General features: G+C 40.1%; 5 protein-coding genes across 5 annotated transcripts; 4 read left to right on the plus strand and 1 right to left on the minus strand.

The window, feature by feature from the left end:
- The first annotated feature begins 7,019 nt into the window (after positions 1 to 7,019).
- Positions 7,020 to 8,644, plus strand: LOC113340518 (UDP-glycosyltransferase 87A1-like). The gene is made up of 2 exons (XM_026585653.1): positions 7,020 to 7,473; positions 7,571 to 8,644. The coding sequence occupies exons 1-2, from the start codon at positions 7,056 to 7,058 to the stop codon at positions 7,963 to 7,965; spliced, it is 813 nt and encodes a 270-aa protein (XP_026441438.1). The 5' UTR covers positions 7,020 to 7,055; the 3' UTR covers positions 7,966 to 8,644.
- On the plus strand, positions 7,991 to 8,563 carry LOC113340616 (UDP-glycosyltransferase 87A1-like). The gene is made up of 2 exons (XM_026585741.1): positions 7,991 to 8,102; positions 8,184 to 8,563. The coding sequence occupies exons 1-2, from the start codon at positions 7,991 to 7,993 to the stop codon at positions 8,561 to 8,563; spliced, it is 492 nt and encodes a 163-aa protein (XP_026441526.1).
- Positions 8,645 to 10,019: 1,375 nt separating the features above from the next.
- LOC113340495 (UDP-glycosyltransferase 87A2-like) lies at positions 10,020 to 11,730 on the plus strand. The gene is made up of 2 exons (XM_026585636.1): positions 10,020 to 10,629; positions 10,723 to 11,730. Exons 1-2 carry the CDS (start codon positions 10,575 to 10,577, stop codon positions 11,424 to 11,426), a joined length of 759 nt encoding a protein of 252 aa, XP_026441421.1. The 5' UTR covers positions 10,020 to 10,574; the 3' UTR covers positions 11,427 to 11,730.
- Positions 11,731 to 12,456: 726 nt separating this feature from the next.
- Positions 12,457 to 13,188, minus strand: LOC113340672 (major latex protein 146-like). The gene is made up of 2 exons (XM_026585793.1): positions 12,946 to 13,188; positions 12,457 to 12,847 (listed from the first exon to the last, which is right to left on the minus strand). The coding sequence occupies exons 1-2, from the start codon at positions 12,947 to 12,949 to the stop codon at positions 12,555 to 12,557; spliced, it is 297 nt and encodes a 98-aa protein (XP_026441578.1). The 5' UTR covers positions 12,950 to 13,188; the 3' UTR covers positions 12,457 to 12,554.
- Positions 13,189 to 14,964: 1,776 nt separating this feature from the next.
- LOC113340617 (UDP-glycosyltransferase 87A2-like) lies at positions 14,965 to 15,998 on the plus strand. The gene is made up of 2 exons (XM_026585742.1): positions 14,965 to 15,472; positions 15,574 to 15,998. Exons 1-2 carry the CDS (start codon positions 14,965 to 14,967, stop codon positions 15,741 to 15,743), a joined length of 678 nt encoding a protein of 225 aa, XP_026441527.1. The 3' UTR covers positions 15,744 to 15,998.
- Positions 15,999 to 19,003: the final 3,005 nt, after the last annotated feature.

The following is a 19,003-nucleotide window of genomic DNA, read 5'->3' on the forward strand; positions in this document are numbered from 1 at the left end:
ATTGTTCGGTAACGCCAGAAAACACGCGAATCTAGTCCGGGGTTGCAAACGGACAGCCAAAACACGCGAATTCCTAACTAGGATGAGAACCAGACAGTCGTCACATTTCAACTAGGAGTTGGGAGTTAGATATGAGCATTATTCTGTGGCGCAATGGTAGCGGCTAAAGGAGTAAAACGTGCCATGTGTCGTGTTGTGCTGTGCTGTGCCAACGACTTAAACGTGATGTGTCGTGCTGTGCTTTACTAGTCAAAAGCTAGGTATAACACATCTTTATTGGTGGTCGGTGGATTAGAATTGGGCTTGATTTAAAATCAGCTAAGCTGGCGAACTTGACCAGCGAATTAATCGCGAACCCGTATAAACCGCGTATTGTTCGGTAACGCCAGAAAACACGCGAATCTAGTCCGGGGTTGCAAACGGACAGCCAAAACACGCGAATTCCTAACTAGGATGAGAACCAGACAGTCTTCACATTTCAACTAGGAGTTGGGAGTTAGATACGAGCATTATTCTTTGGCGCAATGGTAGCGGCTACAGGTGTAAAACGTGCCATGTGTCGTGTTGTGTTGTGCTGTGCCAACGACTTAAACGTGATGTGTCGTGCTGTGCTTTACTAGTCAAAAGCTAGGTATAACACAGCTTGATTGGTGGTCGGTGGATTAGAATTGGGCTTGATTTAAAATCAGCTAAGCTGGCGAACTTGACCAGCGAATTAATCGCGAACCCGTATAAACCGCGTATTGTTCGGTAACGCCAGAAAACACGCGAATCTAGTCCGGGGTTGCAAACGGACAGCCAAAACACGCGAATTCCTAACTAGGATGAGAACCAGACAGTCGTCACATTTCAACTAGGAGTTGGGAGTTAGATATGAGCATTATTCTGTGGCGCAATGGTAGCGGCTAAAGGAGTAAAACGTGCCATGTGTCGTGTTGTGCTGTGCTGTGCCAACGACTTAAACGTGATGTGTCGTGCTGTGCTTTACTAGTCAAAAGCTAGGTAGAACACAGCTTTATTGGTGGTCGGTGGATTAGAATTGGGCTTGATTTAAAATCAGCTAAGCTGGCGAACTTGACCAGCGAATTAATCGCGAACCCGTATAAACCTCGTATTGTTCGGTAACGCCAGAAAACACGCGAATCTAGTCCGGAGTTGCAAACGGACGGCCAAAACACGCGAATTCCTAACTAGGATGAGAACCAGACAGTCTTCACATTTCAACTAGGAGTTGGGAGTTAGATATGAGCATTATTCTGTGGCGCAATGGGAGCGGCTACAGGTGTAAAACGTGCCATGTGTCGTGTTGTGTTGTGCTGTGCCAAGGACTTAAACGTGATGTGTCGCGTTGTGCTTTACTATTCAAAAGCTAGATACAACACAACTTGATTGGTGGTCGGTGGATTAGAATTGGGCTTGATTTAAAATCAGCTAAGCTGGCGAACTTGACCAGCGAATTAATCGCGAACCCGTATAAACCGCGTATTGTTCGGTAATGCCAGAAAACACGCAAATCTAGTCCGGGGTTGCAAACGGACGGCCAAAACACGCGAATTCCTAACTAGGATGAGAACCAGACATTCGTCACATTTTAAATAGGAGTTGGGAGTTAGATACGAGCATTATTCTTTGGCGCAATGGTAGCGGCTACAGGTGTAAAACGTGCCATGTGTCGTGTTGTGCTGTGCTGTGCCAACGACTTAAACGTGATGTGTCGTGCTGTGCTTTACTAGTCAAAAGCTAGGTATAACACAGCTTGATTGGTGTTCGGTGGATTAGAATTGGGCTTGATTTAAAATCAGCTAAGCTGGCGAACTTGACCAGCGAATTAATCGCGAACCCGTATAAACCGCGTATTGTTCGGTAACGCCAGAAAACACGCGAATCTAGTCCGGGGTTGCAAACGGACAGCCAAAACACGCGAATTCCTAACTAGGATGAGAACCAGACAGTCGTCACATTTCAACTAGGAGTTGGGAGTTAGATATGAGCATTATTCTGTGGCGCAATGGTAGCGGCTAAAGGAGTAAAACGTGCCATGTGTCGTGTTGTGCTGTGCTGTGCCAACGACTTAAACGTGATGTGTCGTGCTGTGCTTTACTAGTCAAAAGCTAGGTATAACACATCTTTATTGGTGGTCGGTGGATTAGAATTGGGCTTGATTTAAAATCAGCTAAGCTGGCGAACTTGACCAGCGAATTAATCGCGAACCCGTATAAACCGCGTATTGTTCGGTAACGCCAGAAAACACGCGAATCTAGTCCGGGGTTGCAAACGGACAGCCAAAACACGCGAATTCCTAACTAGGATGAGAACCAGACAGTCTTCACATTTCAACTAGGAGTTGGGAGTTAGATATGAGCATTATTCTGTGGCGCAATGGTAGCGGCTACAGGTGTAAAACGTGCCATGTGTCGTGTTGTGTTGTGCCAACGACTTAAACGTGATGTGTCGTGTCGTGCTTTACTAGTCAAAACCTAGGTATAACACAGCTTGATTGGTGGTCGGTGGATTAGAATTGGGCTTGATTTAAAATCAGCTAAGCTGGCGAACTTGACCAGCGAATTAATCGCGAACCCGTATAAACCTCGTATTGTTCGGTAACGCCAGAAAACACGCGAATCTAGTCCGGAGTTGCAAACGGACGGCCAAAACACGCGAATTCCTAACTAGGATGAGAACCAGACAGTCGTCACATTTCAACTAGGAGTTGGGAGTTAGATATGAGCATTATTCTGTGGCGCAATGGTAGCGGCTACAGGTGTAAAACGTGCCATGTGTCGTGTTGTGTTGTGCTGTGCCAAGGACTTAAACGTGATGTGTCGCGTTGTGCTTTACTAGTCAAAAGCTAGATACAACACAGCTTGATTGGTGGTCGGTGGATTAGAATTGGGCTTGATTTAAAATCAGCTAAGCTGGCGAACTTGACCAGCGAATTAATCGCGAACCCGTATAAACCGCGTATTGTTCGGTAATGCCAGAAAACACGCGAATCTAGTCCGGGGTTGCAAACGGACGGCCAAAACACGCGAATTCCTAACTAGGATGAGAACCAGACATTCGTCACATTTTAAATAGTTGGGAGTTAGATACGAGCATTATTCTTTGGCGCAATGGTAGCGGCTACAGGTGTAAAACGTGCCATGTGTCGTGTTGTGCTGTGCTGTGCCAACGACTTAAACGTGATGTGTCGTGCTGTGCTTTACTAGTCAAAAGCTAGGTATAACACAGCTTGATTGGTGGTCGGTGGATTAGAATTGGGCTTGATTTAAAATCAGCTAAGCTGGCGAACTTGATCAGCGAATTAATCGCGAACCCGTATAAACCGCGTATTGTTCGGTAACGCCAGAAAACACGCGAATCTAGTCCGGGGTTGCAAACGGACAGCCAAAACACGCGAATTCCTAACTAGGATGAGAACCAGACAGTCGTCACATTTCAACTAGGAGTTGGGAGTTAGATATGAGCATTATTCTGTGGCGCAATGGTAGCGGCTAAAGGAGTAAAACGTGCCATGTGTCGTGTTGTGCTGTGCTGTGCCAACGACTTAAACGTGATGTGTCGTGCTGTGCTTTACTAGTCAAAAGCTAGGTAGAACACAGCTTTATTGGTGGTCGGTGGATTAGAATTGGGCTTGATTTAAAATCAGCTAAGCTGGCGAACTTGACCAGCGAATTAATCGCGAACCCGTATAAACCTCGTATTGTTCGGTAACGCCAGAAAACACGCGAATCTAGTCCGGAGTTGCAAACGGACGGCCAAAACACGCGAATTCCTAACTAGGATGAGAACCAGACAGTCGTCACATTTCAACTAGGAGTTGGGAGTTAGATATGAGCATTATTCTGTGGCGCAATGGTAGCGGCTACAGGTGTAAAACGTGCCATGTGTCGTGTTGTGTTGTGCTGTGCCAAGGACTTAAACGTGATGTGTCGCGTTGTGCTTTACTAGTCAAAAGCTAGATACAACACAGCTTGATTGGTGGTCGGTGGATTAGAATTGGGCTTGATTTAAAATCAGCTAAGCTGGCGAACTTGACCAGCGAATTAATCGCGAACCCGTATAAACCGCGTATTGTTCGGTAATGCCAGAAAACACGCGAATCTAGTCCGGGGTTGCAAACGGACGGCCAAAACACGCGAATTCCTAACTAGGATGAGAACCAGACATTCGTCACATTTTAAATAGTTGGGAGTTAGATACGAGCATTATTCTTTGGCGCAATGGTAGCGGCTACAGGTGTAAAACGTGCCATGTGTCGTGTTGTGCTGTGCTGTGCCAACGACTTAAACGTGATGTGTCGTGCTGTGCTTTACTAGTCAAAAGCTAGGTATAACACAGCTTGATTGGTGTTCGGTGGATTAGAATTGGGCTTGATTTAAAATCAGCTAAGCTGGCGAACTTGACCAGCGAATTAATCGCGAACCCGTATAAACCGCGTATTGTTCGGTAACGCCAGAAAACACGCGAATCTAGTCCGGGGTTGCAAACGGACAGCCAAAACACGCGAATTCCTAACTAGGATGAGAACCAGACAGTCGTCACATTTCAACTAGGAGTTGGGAGTTAGATATGAGCATTATTCTGTGGCGCAATGGTAGCGGCTAAAGGAGTAAAACGTGCCATGTGTCGTGTTGTGCTGTGCTGTGCCAACGACTTAAACGTGATGTGTCGTGCTGTGCTTTACTAGTCAAAAGCTAGGTATAACACATCTTTATTGGTGGTCGGTGGATTAGAATTGGGCTTGATTTAAAATCAGCTAAGCTGGCGAACTTGACCAGCGAATTAATCGCGAACCCGTATAAACCGCGTATTGTTCGGTAACGCCAGAAAACACGCGAATCTAGTCCGGGGTTGCAAACGGACAGCCAAAACACGCGAATTCCTAACTAGGATGAGAACCAGACAGTCTTCACATTTCAACTAGGAGTTGGGAGTTAGATATGAGCATTATTCTGTGGCGCAATGGTAGCGGCTACAGGTGTAAAACGTGCCATGTGTCGTGTTGTGTTGTGCCAACGACTTAAACGTGATGTGTCGTGTCGTGCTTTACTAGTCAAAACCTAGGTATAACACAGCTTGATTGGTGGTCGGTGGATTAGAATTGGGCTTGATTTAAAATCAGCTAAGCTGGCGAACTTGACCAGCGAATTAATCGCGAACCCGTATAAACCTCGTATTGTTCGGTAACGCCAGAAAACACGCGAATCTAGTCCGGAGTTGCAAACGGACGGCCAAAACACGCGAATTCCTAACTAGGATGAGAACCAGACAGTCGTCACATTTCAACTAGGAGTTGGGAGTTAGATATGAGCATTATTCTGTGGCGCAATGGTAGCGGCTACAGGTGTAAAACGTGCCATGTGTCGTGTTGTGTTGTGCTGTGCCAAGGACTTAAACGTGATGTGTCGCGTTGTGCTTTACTAGTCAAAAGCTAGATACAACACAGCTTGATTGGTGGTCGGTGGATTAGAATTGGGCTTGATTTAAAATCAGCTAAGCTGGCGAACTTGACCAGCGAATTAATCGCGAACCCGTATAAACCGCGTATTGTTCGGTAATGCCAGAAAACACGCGAATCTAGTCCGGGGTTGCAAACGGACGGCCAAAACACGCGAATTCCTAACTAGGATGAGTACCAGACATTCGTCACATTTCAAATAGGAGTTGGTAGTTAGATACGAGCATTATTCTGTGGCGCAATGGTAGCGGCTACAGGTGTAAAACGTGCCATGTGTCGTGTTGTGCTGTGCTGTGCCAACGACTTAAACGTGATGTGTCGTGATGTGCTTTAGTAGTCAAAAGCTAGGTACAACACAGCTTGATTGGTGGTCGGTGGATTAGAATTTGGCTTGATTTAAAATCAGCTAAGCTGGCGAACTTGACCAGCGAATTAATCGCGAACCCGTATAAACCGGGTATTGTTCGGTAACGCCAGAAAACACGCGAATCTAGTCCGGGGTTGCAAACGGACGGCCAAAACACGCGAATTCCTAACTAGGATGAGAACCAGACATTCGTCACATTTCAAATAGGAGTTGGGAGTTAGATATGAGCATTATTCTGTGGTGCAATGGTAGCGGCTACAGGTGTAAAACGTGCCATGTGTCGTGTTGTGCTGTGCTGTGCCAACGACTTAAACGTGATGTGTCGTGCTGTGCTTTACTAGTCAAAAGCTAGGTACAACACAGCTTGATTGGTGGTCGGTGGATTAGAATTGGGCTTGATTTAAAATCAGCTAAGCTGGCAAACTTGACCTGCGAATTAATCGCAAACCCGTATAAACCGCGTATTGTTCGGTAACGCCAGAAAGCACGCGAATCTAGTCCGGGGTTGCACACGGACGGCCAAAACACTCGAATTCCTAACTAGGATGAGAACCAGACAGTCGTCACATCAGGTTCACACTTTTGTCAACAACACAACAAAGAGTAAAAAAAGTACAAATTTAGAGAGAGTTTTTGCCATAATGCAAAGTTGCAAATTATGCAATAGACTGGATTCGATATGTATTATTACTCCATTAATTAAACCAACAGGATATATCATTTAGACTTGAACTAATGACGTCGTCATCACATTTGTTTAATCTAAGAACTTTCTAAAAAATGAATTTTCTTGCTATCTGTAGGCTGCACAGCCTGCACTGGTAAGTTTCTTTTTTACTGTAATTACTGTAGTAGCGATTTTAACTAAAAAATATTATTATTATTATTATTATTTATTTTTTTCAGTTTTTAGGATTGTTTGAATCGTGGGCTAACACCTGTGGGTGTTTCTTTACATCTTAAAGAGTTGAATTGTTGTTGAATCAATGTGGTAATAAATATATGCAGCTATTTTTCCGCTTTGCAAAAAATTAAAGAGTTAGGACAGATAGATGCATGAATCTATTATTATAAGACTTGTTTAAGCATATCAATTCAGTGTTGGTTAATATATACGTTGCCAGTTGATCCGGAGGATCATACAATTATATATAGTCTGCAAGCATTTCCAGGGAGAGATGCCACATTGTGGCAGTGCCATTTCCAGGAAGGGGACTTATAAATCCAATGATGAATTTCTGTAAGCATTTAGCTCTTAAATTGGATGATAGTGTTAAAATCACCTTCGTAGTCACGGAAGAATGGCTTCACATCCTTGAATCAGATCCAAAGCCGCCTCAAATTCACCTCCGATCAGTTCCTAACGTGATTCCTTCGGAATTTGTCAGGTCAGGAACATTAGACTTTGATAGCTTCCTAGAAATCGTAGTTGCAGAGATGGAATCTCCAATTGAGCATATTTTGAACACATCTGAACCGGCGAATGTTATTATAGCGGATTTCTACTTTATGTGGGCAATTTCGGCCGGCAATCAAAGAAATATTCCGGTGGTTTCATTTTGGCCATCGACATCTCGTGTGTTCTCTGTGATGTATCATGCCGAACTTCTAGCTAAGAATGGGCATAGCCTTACTGACTTATCAGGTATATGAATATACATGTAGATCATTAATTGGGCTAGCGTAGTTTGTCACAAGAAAGTAATAATCAAGCTGAGCGTCTCCTTTATTTTGTGTTGCAGATTGCGGCGATAAGGTGATAGATTACATTCCTGGAGTTCCGCCAACACGTTTAGTAGACATGCCATTGTTTCCAAATGGAAATGATCCGAAATTCAACCCCGCAATGGTAGCCTTCAGTATGTTAGATAAAGTTCAATGCCTTCTTATCGTTACCATTTACGAGCTAGAATCTCAAGTCACAGACACATTAAGGGAAAAATTTCCCTTTCCAACTTACACAATTGGCCCTTCCATATCTAACATCACCACTAACATTGAACAACATCATCACATTCACCGCAAGAATACAGAATCAAGTACAGTGAAGTATATATGTAAATCCCGAGGAACATTCTTATGTAGAATGGCTAGACTCCCAACCTATAAGCTCCGTCCTGTACATCGCATTTGGTAGCGTCGTTTCAATATCAGGGGAACAAATGGAGGAGATCTTAGCTGGGTTGCATGCAAGTGGGGTTCGATATTTGTTGGTTTCACGCGGTGTGCATTTTGCTTCCGGTTACATACATGGTGATGATTGTGGTGACTATGGTAAGAAAGATACCAGTAGTCAAAAATTTGTACTCCCATGGTGTGATCAATAGAGGGTACTTTGTCATTCTTCAATTGGAGGATTTTTGACTCACTGCGGGTGGAATTCGGTAATGGAATCGCTATATGCGGGAGTACCCATGCTTACATTTCCAATATCTTTTGATCAAATTCCATACAGAAAACTTATTGTAGACGATTTGAGAGTTGGAATGAAATTTACCAAGGAATTTGGAGAAAAAGCATTGGTTAAAAGGGATGAAGTTGAAAAGATAGTGAAGAAGTTCATGGACATAAATAAAGAAGCAGAAAAAGATGCAGTTAACAATGAAGCTAAGGAAATGAAAAGAAGATCAAGTGAAGTCAAGGAGATGTGTAGAAGGGCACTGGAAAAAGGTGGTTCATACGACACCAACCTCGACGCTTTTATCAAAGACATCCTCCATTTCCCTGGTAATTAATAATGTTAATAGTCATCAAATAGATGAGAGCTGAACTAATGACCTCAAGCATGAAAGTCGGCCTTGTGGCAAGCTGAATTGTAGTACATGGTAATGGTATTATGGATATTGTGTATCCTTAGTTACTAAGACTGTGAAAGTGCTTTAATATTGTGTTTTCTTTTCTTTTTTTGTTGATGGTCAGTCAGTAAAAAACAAGAGAAATGTAAACGAATTTTGAATTCCATGAAAGTCTACTGGCTTTATCCAGAAATCTCTTTCTTTCAATGTCTCCCGTATTAATTAACTATCCGATTAAAGTCTACTGGCTTCGTAAACCTAACCTATCGACTGTGGACCTCCTTATGGGAAACTGAGCAAAAATGGATTGCGCAACCCCTTAAAGTTCATCATTCTAGGACGTTCTGAACACATTTGAAGTTTCTTATAAATAAATGAACATATTTAATCTGGCGATTGTTATTATACATAGATGCCAATTGCGCCTTCTTTCTTTGATCCACGGATGGAGAAGTTTTGGTTCGGATTCTCCATTCTATTTACGTGACAGAACTTGTTGAAACTTTGGTTTCTATTGAAAACATCTAAGAGTATTTTCTCTTGTTTTCTTCTATCGTGTTTTGTCTGTTTCCATTATTGTGTCTAAAATTCAACTTATCGCTCAAGAGAATATACAAACTCGATAGTTGGCTACGAGTTTGTTTCTATCAAACTTGCTGGAATTTTAATAGCGGAAAATGGGTCATTTGTCTAAATATTTTTAAATCACGATTTAAATGGACGAGTAAAAAATAGTTTGGGTGAAATGGCCAAAGAAAAATAATAATAAGGATGAAACTAGTTTCATGCTAGCTTAAATTCAAAAAATAGTAAGGATGAAACTGGATGCATCCTGTGTAAATTAAAAATAAGAAAAAATATTTAAAAATGGGCACGATGAAACTGGTTACATCCTGCCTATTTTTACATTTTTGTCCATTTAAACAGTATCAAAATCTAACTGTCCATTTCACCCAAAAATTGTTGATTTTGGTCTTTTTAAACAATTTTGTGTTTTAATAGAGTATACCAAACTTGCTGGAATAAATGAGAAGGAAGGAGCTATCGGGGGCTACGGTGTCTCCCGAATCTAGACTAGCTGATTTTGTTTTAGTAAACAATTATTGGAGGAAAAGATTAATGAAATTTTGTACAACTTGTTCATCTTGATTTTAATGAAATTTTTTATAACCATATGTTACGCCTCATTAGTTGGCTTAAACATGCTTATATCATTAATCAATCCAACTTGTTGTTATCTAATAAGGTTACTTCACATTAATTTATATGTTGATTCTTTTCCACCACGCAAAACCACAAAACCAGGTTGGCTACTGCCTACTTGAACAGGTATTTCAGATTCATGAATCTGTCATAGGGTTGTCCTTCTCTCCATTTTGATTCCGTTGTCACCTTGATATATTTCATAAAACTTTGAGAAGCGTTCAATACAGTTTACATTCAAGCAGCCCTTGTCTCTTGGTTTCCATTTTTCACCTTATCTATTACACTTCACCTAAACTTTAGCAATCTTTACCTGTGAAAGACATGGAGGAGATCAACGAGGTGCTTAAATCAGGGAAGACATGCTACATTGTAGCAGTGCCATTTCCAGGAAGAGGACTTATTAACCCGATGATGAATTTCTGTAAGGATTTAGCTCATAAATTAGACGATAAGGTTAAAATTACTTTCGTAGTCACCGAAGAGTGGTTCCGCATCCTTGAATCAGCTTCGATGCTGTCTCAAATTCATCTCCGATCGATTCCCAATGTGATTCCTTCTGAATTTGTCAGGTCATCAACATTAGACTTTGACAGCTTCCTAGAAATCGTACTTGCAAAGATGGAAGCTCCATTCAAGCACGTTCTGAACACATCTGATCCAGCAACCGTTATTAATTTCTATTGGAAATAAAAGAAATATTCCAGTGGTTTCGTTCTGGTCATCGACATCTTTTGTGTTCTCCGTGATGTATCATGCTGACATTCTAACTAAGAATGGGTATAGCCTTGCGAACTTATCAGGTATGTAACAATGCATATAAATTGATCGTCTAGCATAGTTTCTCACAAGAAAGTTACAACCATGTTGAGAGTTTCCTTTATTTTGTACTACAGATTGCTGTGATGAGGTGATAGATTACATTCCTGGAATTTCGCCAACACGACTAGCAGACATGCCATTGCTGCCCAGTGGAAATGATCCCAATTTCAACCCAACAATAGCAGCCTTCAATATGTTAGAAAAAGTCCAGTCTCTTCTTATTGTTTCCTTTTATGAGCTTGAACCTCAAGTCACCGACACTTTAAAGGCAATATTTCCCTTCCCAATTTACACAGTTGGCCCTTCCATATCTAACATCTCCACTGCCATTGAGCAACATCATCACATTGATGGTAAAAAAACAGAATTAAACACAGTTAAGTATGTAAACCCCAAGGAACCTGATTACATAGAATGGCTAGACTCCCAGCCTGTAGGATCTGTCTTGTACATTGCATTTGGTAGTACCGTTCCAATACCGGGGGTACATGTGGAGGAGATCATGGCCGGGTTACATAAAAGTGGGGTTCGATATCTGTTGGTTTCATGCGGTGTGCATGAAGGTGGTGAGGATGACAAGATGGGTACTAATAGTCGAAGATTAATAGTTCCATGGTCTGATCAGTTGAGGGTACTTTGTCATTCTTCAATTGGAGGATTTTTGACCCATTGTGGGTGGAATTCGACAATGGAATCTTTATATGCAGGTGTACCCATGCTTACATTTCCAATATTTTTGATCAAATTCCCAACAGAAAACTCATTGTGGATGATTTGAAAGTTGGAATGGAAGTCACAAAGGAATTTGGAGAAAAAGCAGTGGTCAAAAGGGATGAAGTTGCAAAGATAGTGAATAAGTTCATGGACATAAATGAAGATCAAGCAGAAGAAGATGCAAACAATGAAGCTAAGGAGATGAGAAGAAGATCAAGTGAACTCAAGGATATGTGTATAAGAGCACTGGCCAAAGGTGGTTCATACGACACCAACCTGGACGCTTTTATCAAAGACATCCTACATGTCCATGATAATTAATAACGTTATTAGTCATCTATGTGCTGCGACTTGAACAAGTAGTGACTTCAAGTACTGGCTAACTTATAAATAAAGAGAGTACATGAAAATACTTCCATAATGCGTTTTTCTTTATTGGTCAGACAAAAAACGTACGAGATGTTAATGATTTTTATAATTTGGCCGCTCAATACCCAACGTTTTATCTCAACAGACAATATATGCTTCCCATATACATGTGCGAGCATGTACAAGAAATACTCCAAATTGCTTCCATGTTTACATCATTACTTACACTTGGTAAATCCGGATTCTAATTAACTTCACCCACCCATGTAGTCTGCTGCTTAGAATCAAAGACAGACAATGTTTACCTAGTGACTTGACCCGCGAGAGTGGTTTTAAAGGAAGTCTGCTTAGAGTGATGCTTAGAATCAAAGACAGACAATGTTTACCTAGTGACTTGACCCAAGAGAGTGGTTTTAAAGGAAGTCTGCTTAGAGTGATCTATTAGTATACCATCATCGGTGAGAAAAGAAATATGGCAAACACAAGTCGCGATGACATTATCTCGGGCACCTAGTTTAATTTGGAGTTTTGGACCACCTCATCGTTCGTTTTGTTATCGATTTTCAACAATAACTCTTTGCATTCATTTGAAAGGGATTGCATTTAACAAATTGGTCCTTTTATAACGAACTTTAGCGACTCGTTTAATGTTAAGTTTCAATTAATCAGTGAATAACTCGGTTGTCACTGTTGCCATCATTGTTAATTAGTGAGGAAAACTAGCGGGACGATGCTTAGACGGATTCATCGAAGTTTTATTTATGCAAAGCATGCTTAAGCTAATAATAGCATCATTAGTACAACCTTGTCATGTGTGCATGAATTAAGACATTCCGTCATGGTGGCTAGCCACGGCTTTTGTAATATTACTTGCCAACTCCATATACTCAGTAGGATCAGGGACATCTTCATTTTTTTTCTCATATTCCACAAACCATTCCACTAGGAAGCTTTGCTTATCGCCTCCTTGCGTAAGTAGAGGATTTACAGTCAATTTGTACTCAAACTTAGTATATACACGTAAGAGATCTCCATCGATGACACTGAAACCGAGAGTCCTACTTTCATCGTCCACGGCTTCAGTTTTATCCGTCAGTGTCACCAAATTAGGAGTCCCTGAATAACATAAAAAAAATCTCCAATTAACGAGATCATAAATATATGTATATATCCATTAATTAAGTTTTGTAGTTAAATAAGTTTCTTGTACTTACCCATGCATGGCACTTTTCGAGAGCCTTACTGTCTACACTCTTTCCATCACCTGCAAGAATCTGGACACTCTTGAAGACAAGAGGAAAAACCTGTGGGAGCTTGGTCCTTTCAGTCTTAAGAAAATTATAAAATCGGTCTGCTGAGCAGTTTTTTGCTTTGTCTTGAACATGTAGCCTGTGAATTTGAGCCATTAGTATGCAGTATTACGTGCTAATAATATATGATAGGAAATGAGAAATTAACTGGCTTAGAAGTGTGTGATATCGGAGATTTTAGGAAGGCTTATATAGACAAATTTATTCCAATCAAATCTTATCAACATGAAATCTAAAATCTTTTCATGCAAGTGTTGTAAGGGACACTTTAAAGTGTTCGATTCCCACAAAGAAAATACTCTTTCCATGATTTGTTCGTCTCATTGTCACACTATCTCTTCTTGCCTCCCATTTCTTGACCAATTAGGGGGGAGCACCTGCCCTCCCACTCACGCAGGCGGCGGTATTGAGGAATCCACCGTACTGCTGCTACGTATGGATCCTCTCAGAACATGTGCAACTGGATGTTACGCCACAGTAGTTGGCCTAAACATGCTTATAACAACAATTAAGTGATTAACCCAACTTGTAAGCATCATCTATAATTAACCCAATTTTTTATCTAGTGATCTGTCACAATTGTCTCGGACTCTCCCCGTATTAATTTATTTCGGGTAGTTTTTAGAAGGTATAAAACCAACCAAATCTTCTTCTGGGTTAAAAGAAAAATCTCTCTGAACAAAAAATTCAGATGAATTCTAAAAAAATACATATGGGTTCCTTAAAAGTCCTCTTAAACCGGTGAATTGAAGAGTTGACTTTCTCAAACTTAAAGGATAAGGAGTAACCCCAATTACGTATCCATGAAGTGATTCACGTTACTTAGTTTTATGATCAGATTAACGAAGGCATGTAAATCCAAAACTTTGTTTATTCTTTGTATTAATCAGTAGCCAAGAAGCATCTACGTTGAAACGTACAAACAAAGAGATGAGAAACAAAACCAAAATGCAACTTGAAATTGATAACCGTATAGCGCAGGTTGTTGCAATATAAAGTACTTAGCTAGCTTGGTCCAAACTCTTTTCATATATTTGGATTTGGATGCTAGCTAGGAAAGCTGTTATTCAAAATATAACGCTTCCTTGGGTGAGTCTAGTGGTTCAGCTTGAACCACTAAGGCTTAGCCTTACTGTAATTTTCTTGTAGAAATTCAGCATTCTGTGACAAAGCTATTTGTACATCCGTGACAGAAATGATGTAAATATTGCGGAAAATGGGGCATTTATCCAAATATTTTTAAAACTTGGTTCTAATGGACGAATAAAAATTAATATGGGTGAAATAAACACCAAAAAAATACCAAGAATGAAACTTGATTCATCCTGACTTAAACTTAAAAAAGAGCGAGGATGAAACTGGATGCATCCTGATGGAAATTAAAATAAAAAAAAGTATTTGAAAATGGGTAAGATGAAATTGTTTACATCCTGACTATTTTTACGTTCTCGTCTATTTAAATAATATTAAATTTTACATATCTTTTTCACCCCAAAATTGTTGATTTTGGTCTTTTTAACTAATTTTGTGTAAATATTATAGGTGTTGTCAAATAATTTTTATTACAGACTGACATATTGTCAGTGATAAGCAACTAATGATTACCGCAATCCGGCTGAGCACATTAGAAACAAGCACGAATCATCTCTAACCCCTGGGGCCTTTTTATTACTTGACTTTTTTTTGCGTCTTAAAGAGTTGAATCAAAGTGGCAATAAATAAATGGACGTTGCTTCTTTTCTGCACTTAAGAAAAACCATGTCGCCTACTTGAATGAGGCAAAAAAATAATATATGTATCGCCAATACTTGTTTAAGCATCCAGATTGATGTTCGAATCAACTTAAGTTTGGTGTATATATATGTCTCAGATTGAATAAAGGATCGATCATATAATAATATTCAGTGAGAACTTTATAGAGACATGGAGGAGACCAATCAGCAGGAAACCAAATCAATGGAGAGATGTCACATTGTTGCAGTGCCTTTTCCAGCAAGAGGACTTATCAACCCAATGATGAATTTTTGTAAGCATTTAGCTCATAAATTAGGTGATAATGTTAAAATCACTTTTGTAGTCACGGAAGAGTGGTTTGGCATCCTTGAGCCAGCTCCAATACCGCCTCAAATTCTTCTCCGGTCAATTCCCAATGTGATTCCTTCAGAGTTTGTAAGGTCATCAACATTGGACTTTGAGACCTTCCTTGCAATCGCAGTTGCAAAGATGCAAGCTCCTTTCGAGCACGTTATGAATACATCTGAACCGGCGACTGTTATTATAGCGGATTTCAGCTTGATATGGGCATTTTCAATCGGCAATAGAAGGAATATTCCGGTAGTTTCGTTCTGGACGGCTTCATCATTTATGTTCTCCGTTTTGTCTCATGCTGACCTTCTAACTAAGAATGGGCATAGCCTTGATCACTCATCAAGTACATATTCATGCATATAGATTTATAATCCGGTATATATAGTTTGTCACAAAAAAATAAAAGCCATGTTGATGTAGAGTTTCCTTTATTTTGTGCAACAGATTGCTATGATGAGATGATAAATTATATTCCTGGAGTGTCGCCGATAAGATTGTCAGATATGCCATTTTTACCGCGAGGAAATGATCCCAAATTCAACCCTGAAATGGTAGCCTTCACTTTGTTGGATAAAGTTCAAATGTCTTCTTATTCCTACTTTTTACGAGCTTGAACCCCAAGTCACAGACACTCTAAAGGAAATATTTTCATTCCCAGTTTACACTTATTGGCCCTTCCGTATCTAACCTCAACACTACCATTAATCAACATCATCAATTTCACGATAAGGAAAAAGAATCAGCTAGAAATGAGTATGCAAACAGTAAGGAACTTTATTACTTAAAATGGTTAATTAGATTCCCAACCTATAAGCTCCGTCATGTACATCGCATTTGGCAGCACTGTTTCAATTTCAGGAGAACAAATGGAGGAGATATTGGCCGGGTTACATGAAAGGGGGATTCAGTATTTGTTGGTTTCACGTGGAGTTGGGCATCTTACTGCAGGTACACATGGTGATGGTGGTGGCGACCGTGATGATACATCTACTAGTAGTCGCGGATTAATAGTGCCATGGTGTGATCAATTGAGGGTACTTTGCCATTCTTCAGTTGGATGATTTTGGACTCATTGCGGGTGGAATTCGGTTATGGAATCGATATCCGCCGGCGTGCCCATGCTTACGTTTCCGATATATTTTGATCAAATTCCAAACAGAAAACTTATAGTAGATGACTTGAAAGTTGGAATGAAAGTCATGAAGGAGTTTGGAGCTAAAGCGTTGGTCAAAAGGGGTGAAGTTGAAAGGATCGTGAAGAAATTCATGAACATAAATGGAGAAGCAGAGGAAGATGTTAATAATGAAGTTAAGGAAATGAGAAGAAGCTCAAGTGAACTAAAGGATATAAGTATAAAAGCATGTAGGAGTTAAATATCACACACGTTAATAACTACGCGAAGGGCGTCGCACACAACAAAGTTGAGATGACGCACCAGATGATGTCAGCAAAGTCACGAGTAAAGTGTGAAGAATCATGCGAAGAAGTATGCTATGCGAAGATGAGCGATTGTATATGAGTGAATATGTCGCATAGTGATCCCGAAAATAATGGGATTCTTAGCTGTCATCCACTATGTAAAATCCTATATAAAGGAGAGAGTCATTGTTTATGAGATGATTCTAGGACAAGTCTTGGAAAAGAAATAGGAAGAGAGAGAAAGTGAGCTTAGGTTTCAAGTAGAATTGTTGTAATACTTGAATCATTCTTGTAAACATTCTTAATCTTTAGTTAATAAAAAAAGAATTCATAATGATCACCTAGAGATTGAATCAGTTATAGTGAAGTGTAGTTGTAAGATTTCTTACAACTACATTTTTGGCGCTAGAAAACAGCTCTGGATGTTAATTCCTGATAGTATATCATAGATTTTAAGGAAAAAAGTGAGATCTAAAAATTTAGAAATGGTAAGGATCGAGTCTGTTGTTGAACAAGGAATGACAACTAGAAGAAGTAACAGACTTGCTGAACGAAGACGAATTACAAATGCTGAGCAACAAGAGGAAAGAAGGGAAGAACATCAAAGAACAGAAATTCCAATTGGATCTCAGCGAGAACAAGGACAAAATAACGATATAGATTATGATAGAGTGAGTGTCCATACTGCGATGACGAATTCTACAGACGAATGACAGAGAATTGGGAACGAATAACCAATTACAGCGAGTGAAGGAAATATGACGATTGCAGAGCTTATGCAAAAATTAATAATTGAAAGAAAGAAAGAAGAAGAGGAGCGTGCGAATTTAATCCGTCAAAATGATGATTTACGAGAAGAGAATCTTAGATTACAAGAAAAAAGGTCAAGAAATGCTACACGCTCAAGGTCAAGATCCAGTAAGAGTTCTTCCCGACAGAGCCAATCTAATCGAAGAAATGATAGGCGAAGACAACATATGGAAGTCATTGAAGAAAACTCGCAAGAAGATGAAAATTTGGAAGAACAAAGGGAAAGGAGACGTGTAATTGACTTAGCAACTAATCGATACGAACACCCACGCGAACTTCTTCGTCGTGTAAATACTAATTGTGAAAGGGAAGAAGAGGATCCAAGGCAAGGACAAATGATATTACATGGTAGAGAAATGTTGAGAGACGAATATGAGCGCGAACGAGAGATTGCACGTGCGAAAAATAGACAGAGAAGAAGGGAAGAATTAGAAGAAAGAGAATTACAAAGCGGATTGCGTCATATTGATAATCGAGTAAGGGGACGCGAGCGTCATCGCATAGATGATATAGATCAAGGTCGAGTTACACCACAAGAAAGAGAAATATCAAGACATCGATATGATCGCATAGGAAATGAAGAAAGACATGATAGAGTACAAATTGAAGCAAATACTGAAAGGCGTAGGCGAAGAAGAGAGGAAACTGAACAACATGAGATACAAGAGGCAATACGCCAAAACAATCATGATAATAGATTGAGACAAGCAAGATTAAAGAGACCCATGCGAGAGGATTTGGATCAATCATTAAGCGAAGAAATTCTTAAGGAGATGGCAGAATTAAGAGAAATGATGACTACAAAGAGAAATGATGGAAGAAAACAACTAGAGGAAGCAGTGGAGGAAGCTGGAAAAACTCCATTTACAAAAGAAATTCAAAGAGCACCGATACCATCTAAGTGCAGTTTACCGACATTTACAAGTATATTTGATGGAAGCGCATGTGCGATACAACATGTAAAAGCTTATTCTAGATGTTTATTGCAGTGGGAAAATTGTGATGCAATAATGTGCTAATATTTTGCTGCAAGTCTAGCAGGAGAAGCTTTGAAATGGTTTGAAGGCCTACCTGTAGAATCCATTGGTTCATTTCATCATCTACAAAATGTCTTTTTGGGGCAATACATAAGTAATAATCTATCAAGACCAGGGATTGAGACTGCATTAGGACTTCGCAGAAGAACAAATGAGAGTTTGCGTCATCTAACGACTCGTTGGAGAACAATGTATAGTGAAATGGGAAGACTGGTGGATGAGCGAAATCTTATCCTTGCATTCCTTAATGCTCTCTTTGCAACAGATTTATTATATACCCAAATCTTCAGAACAATGTCGGAGCTGCGCGAATTTCAAGAAGAATACACATCACATGAGGAAAAGCAAAGAGATATGGAATCTTACCCAGTTGCAATATCTGATTTGAAAGGTGGAAATACAAGTCTACTTCCGAGGATGACAAATGTTGTTGCGAGTACATCGCAGGGAACTCAAGGAAGGAATAATGCAGAGATGGAACCAAAGTTAGTGGCTATGGGCAGTGCAGATCAAGCAGAGTTTGATAAAGAGTACAGAGACAAACAACTTCAAAATTATGGAGATACTGATACAGTTCAACCAGGACGCTTTGCAGGAAAGCAAACACA

The sequence above is a fragment of the Papaver somniferum genome, unplaced genomic scaffold, assembly GCF_003573695.1.
Source record: "Papaver somniferum cultivar HN1 unplaced genomic scaffold, ASM357369v1 unplaced-scaffold_22, whole genome shotgun sequence".
Taxonomy (NCBI): domain Eukaryota; kingdom Viridiplantae; phylum Streptophyta; class Magnoliopsida; order Ranunculales; family Papaveraceae; genus Papaver; species Papaver somniferum.

What these genes read in the sequence shown, in the direction of transcription:
- LOC113340518 (XM_026585653.1), top strand. Translation starts at nt 7,056, where the DNA reads ATGATGAATTTCTGTAAGCATTTAGCTCTTAAATTGGATGATAGTGTT. An exon ending in TAGCCTTACTGACTTATCAG is followed by an intron (nt 7,474 to 7,570) that starts GTATATGAATAT and finishes TTTGTGTTGCAG; the next exon opens with ATTGCGGCGATAAGGTGATA.
- LOC113340616 (XM_026585741.1), top strand. Translation starts at nt 7,991, where the DNA reads ATGGAGGAGATCTTAGCTGGGTTGCATGCAAGTGGGGTTCGATATTTG. An exon ending in TGATGATTGTGGTGACTATG is followed by an intron (nt 8,103 to 8,183) that starts GTAAGAAAGATA and finishes CTTCAATTGGAG; the next exon opens with GATTTTTGACTCACTGCGGG.
- LOC113340495 (XM_026585636.1), top strand. Translation starts at nt 10,575, where the DNA reads ATGTATCATGCTGACATTCTAACTAAGAATGGGTATAGCCTTGCGAAC. An exon ending in TAGCCTTGCGAACTTATCAG is followed by an intron (nt 10,630 to 10,722) that starts GTATGTAACAAT and finishes TTTGTACTACAG; the next exon opens with ATTGCTGTGATGAGGTGATA.
- LOC113340617 (XM_026585742.1), top strand. Translation starts at nt 14,965, where the DNA reads ATGGAGGAGACCAATCAGCAGGAAACCAAATCAATGGAGAGATGTCAC. An exon ending in TAGCCTTGATCACTCATCAA is followed by an intron (nt 15,473 to 15,573) that starts GTACATATTCAT and finishes TTTGTGCAACAG; the next exon opens with ATTGCTATGATGAGATGATA.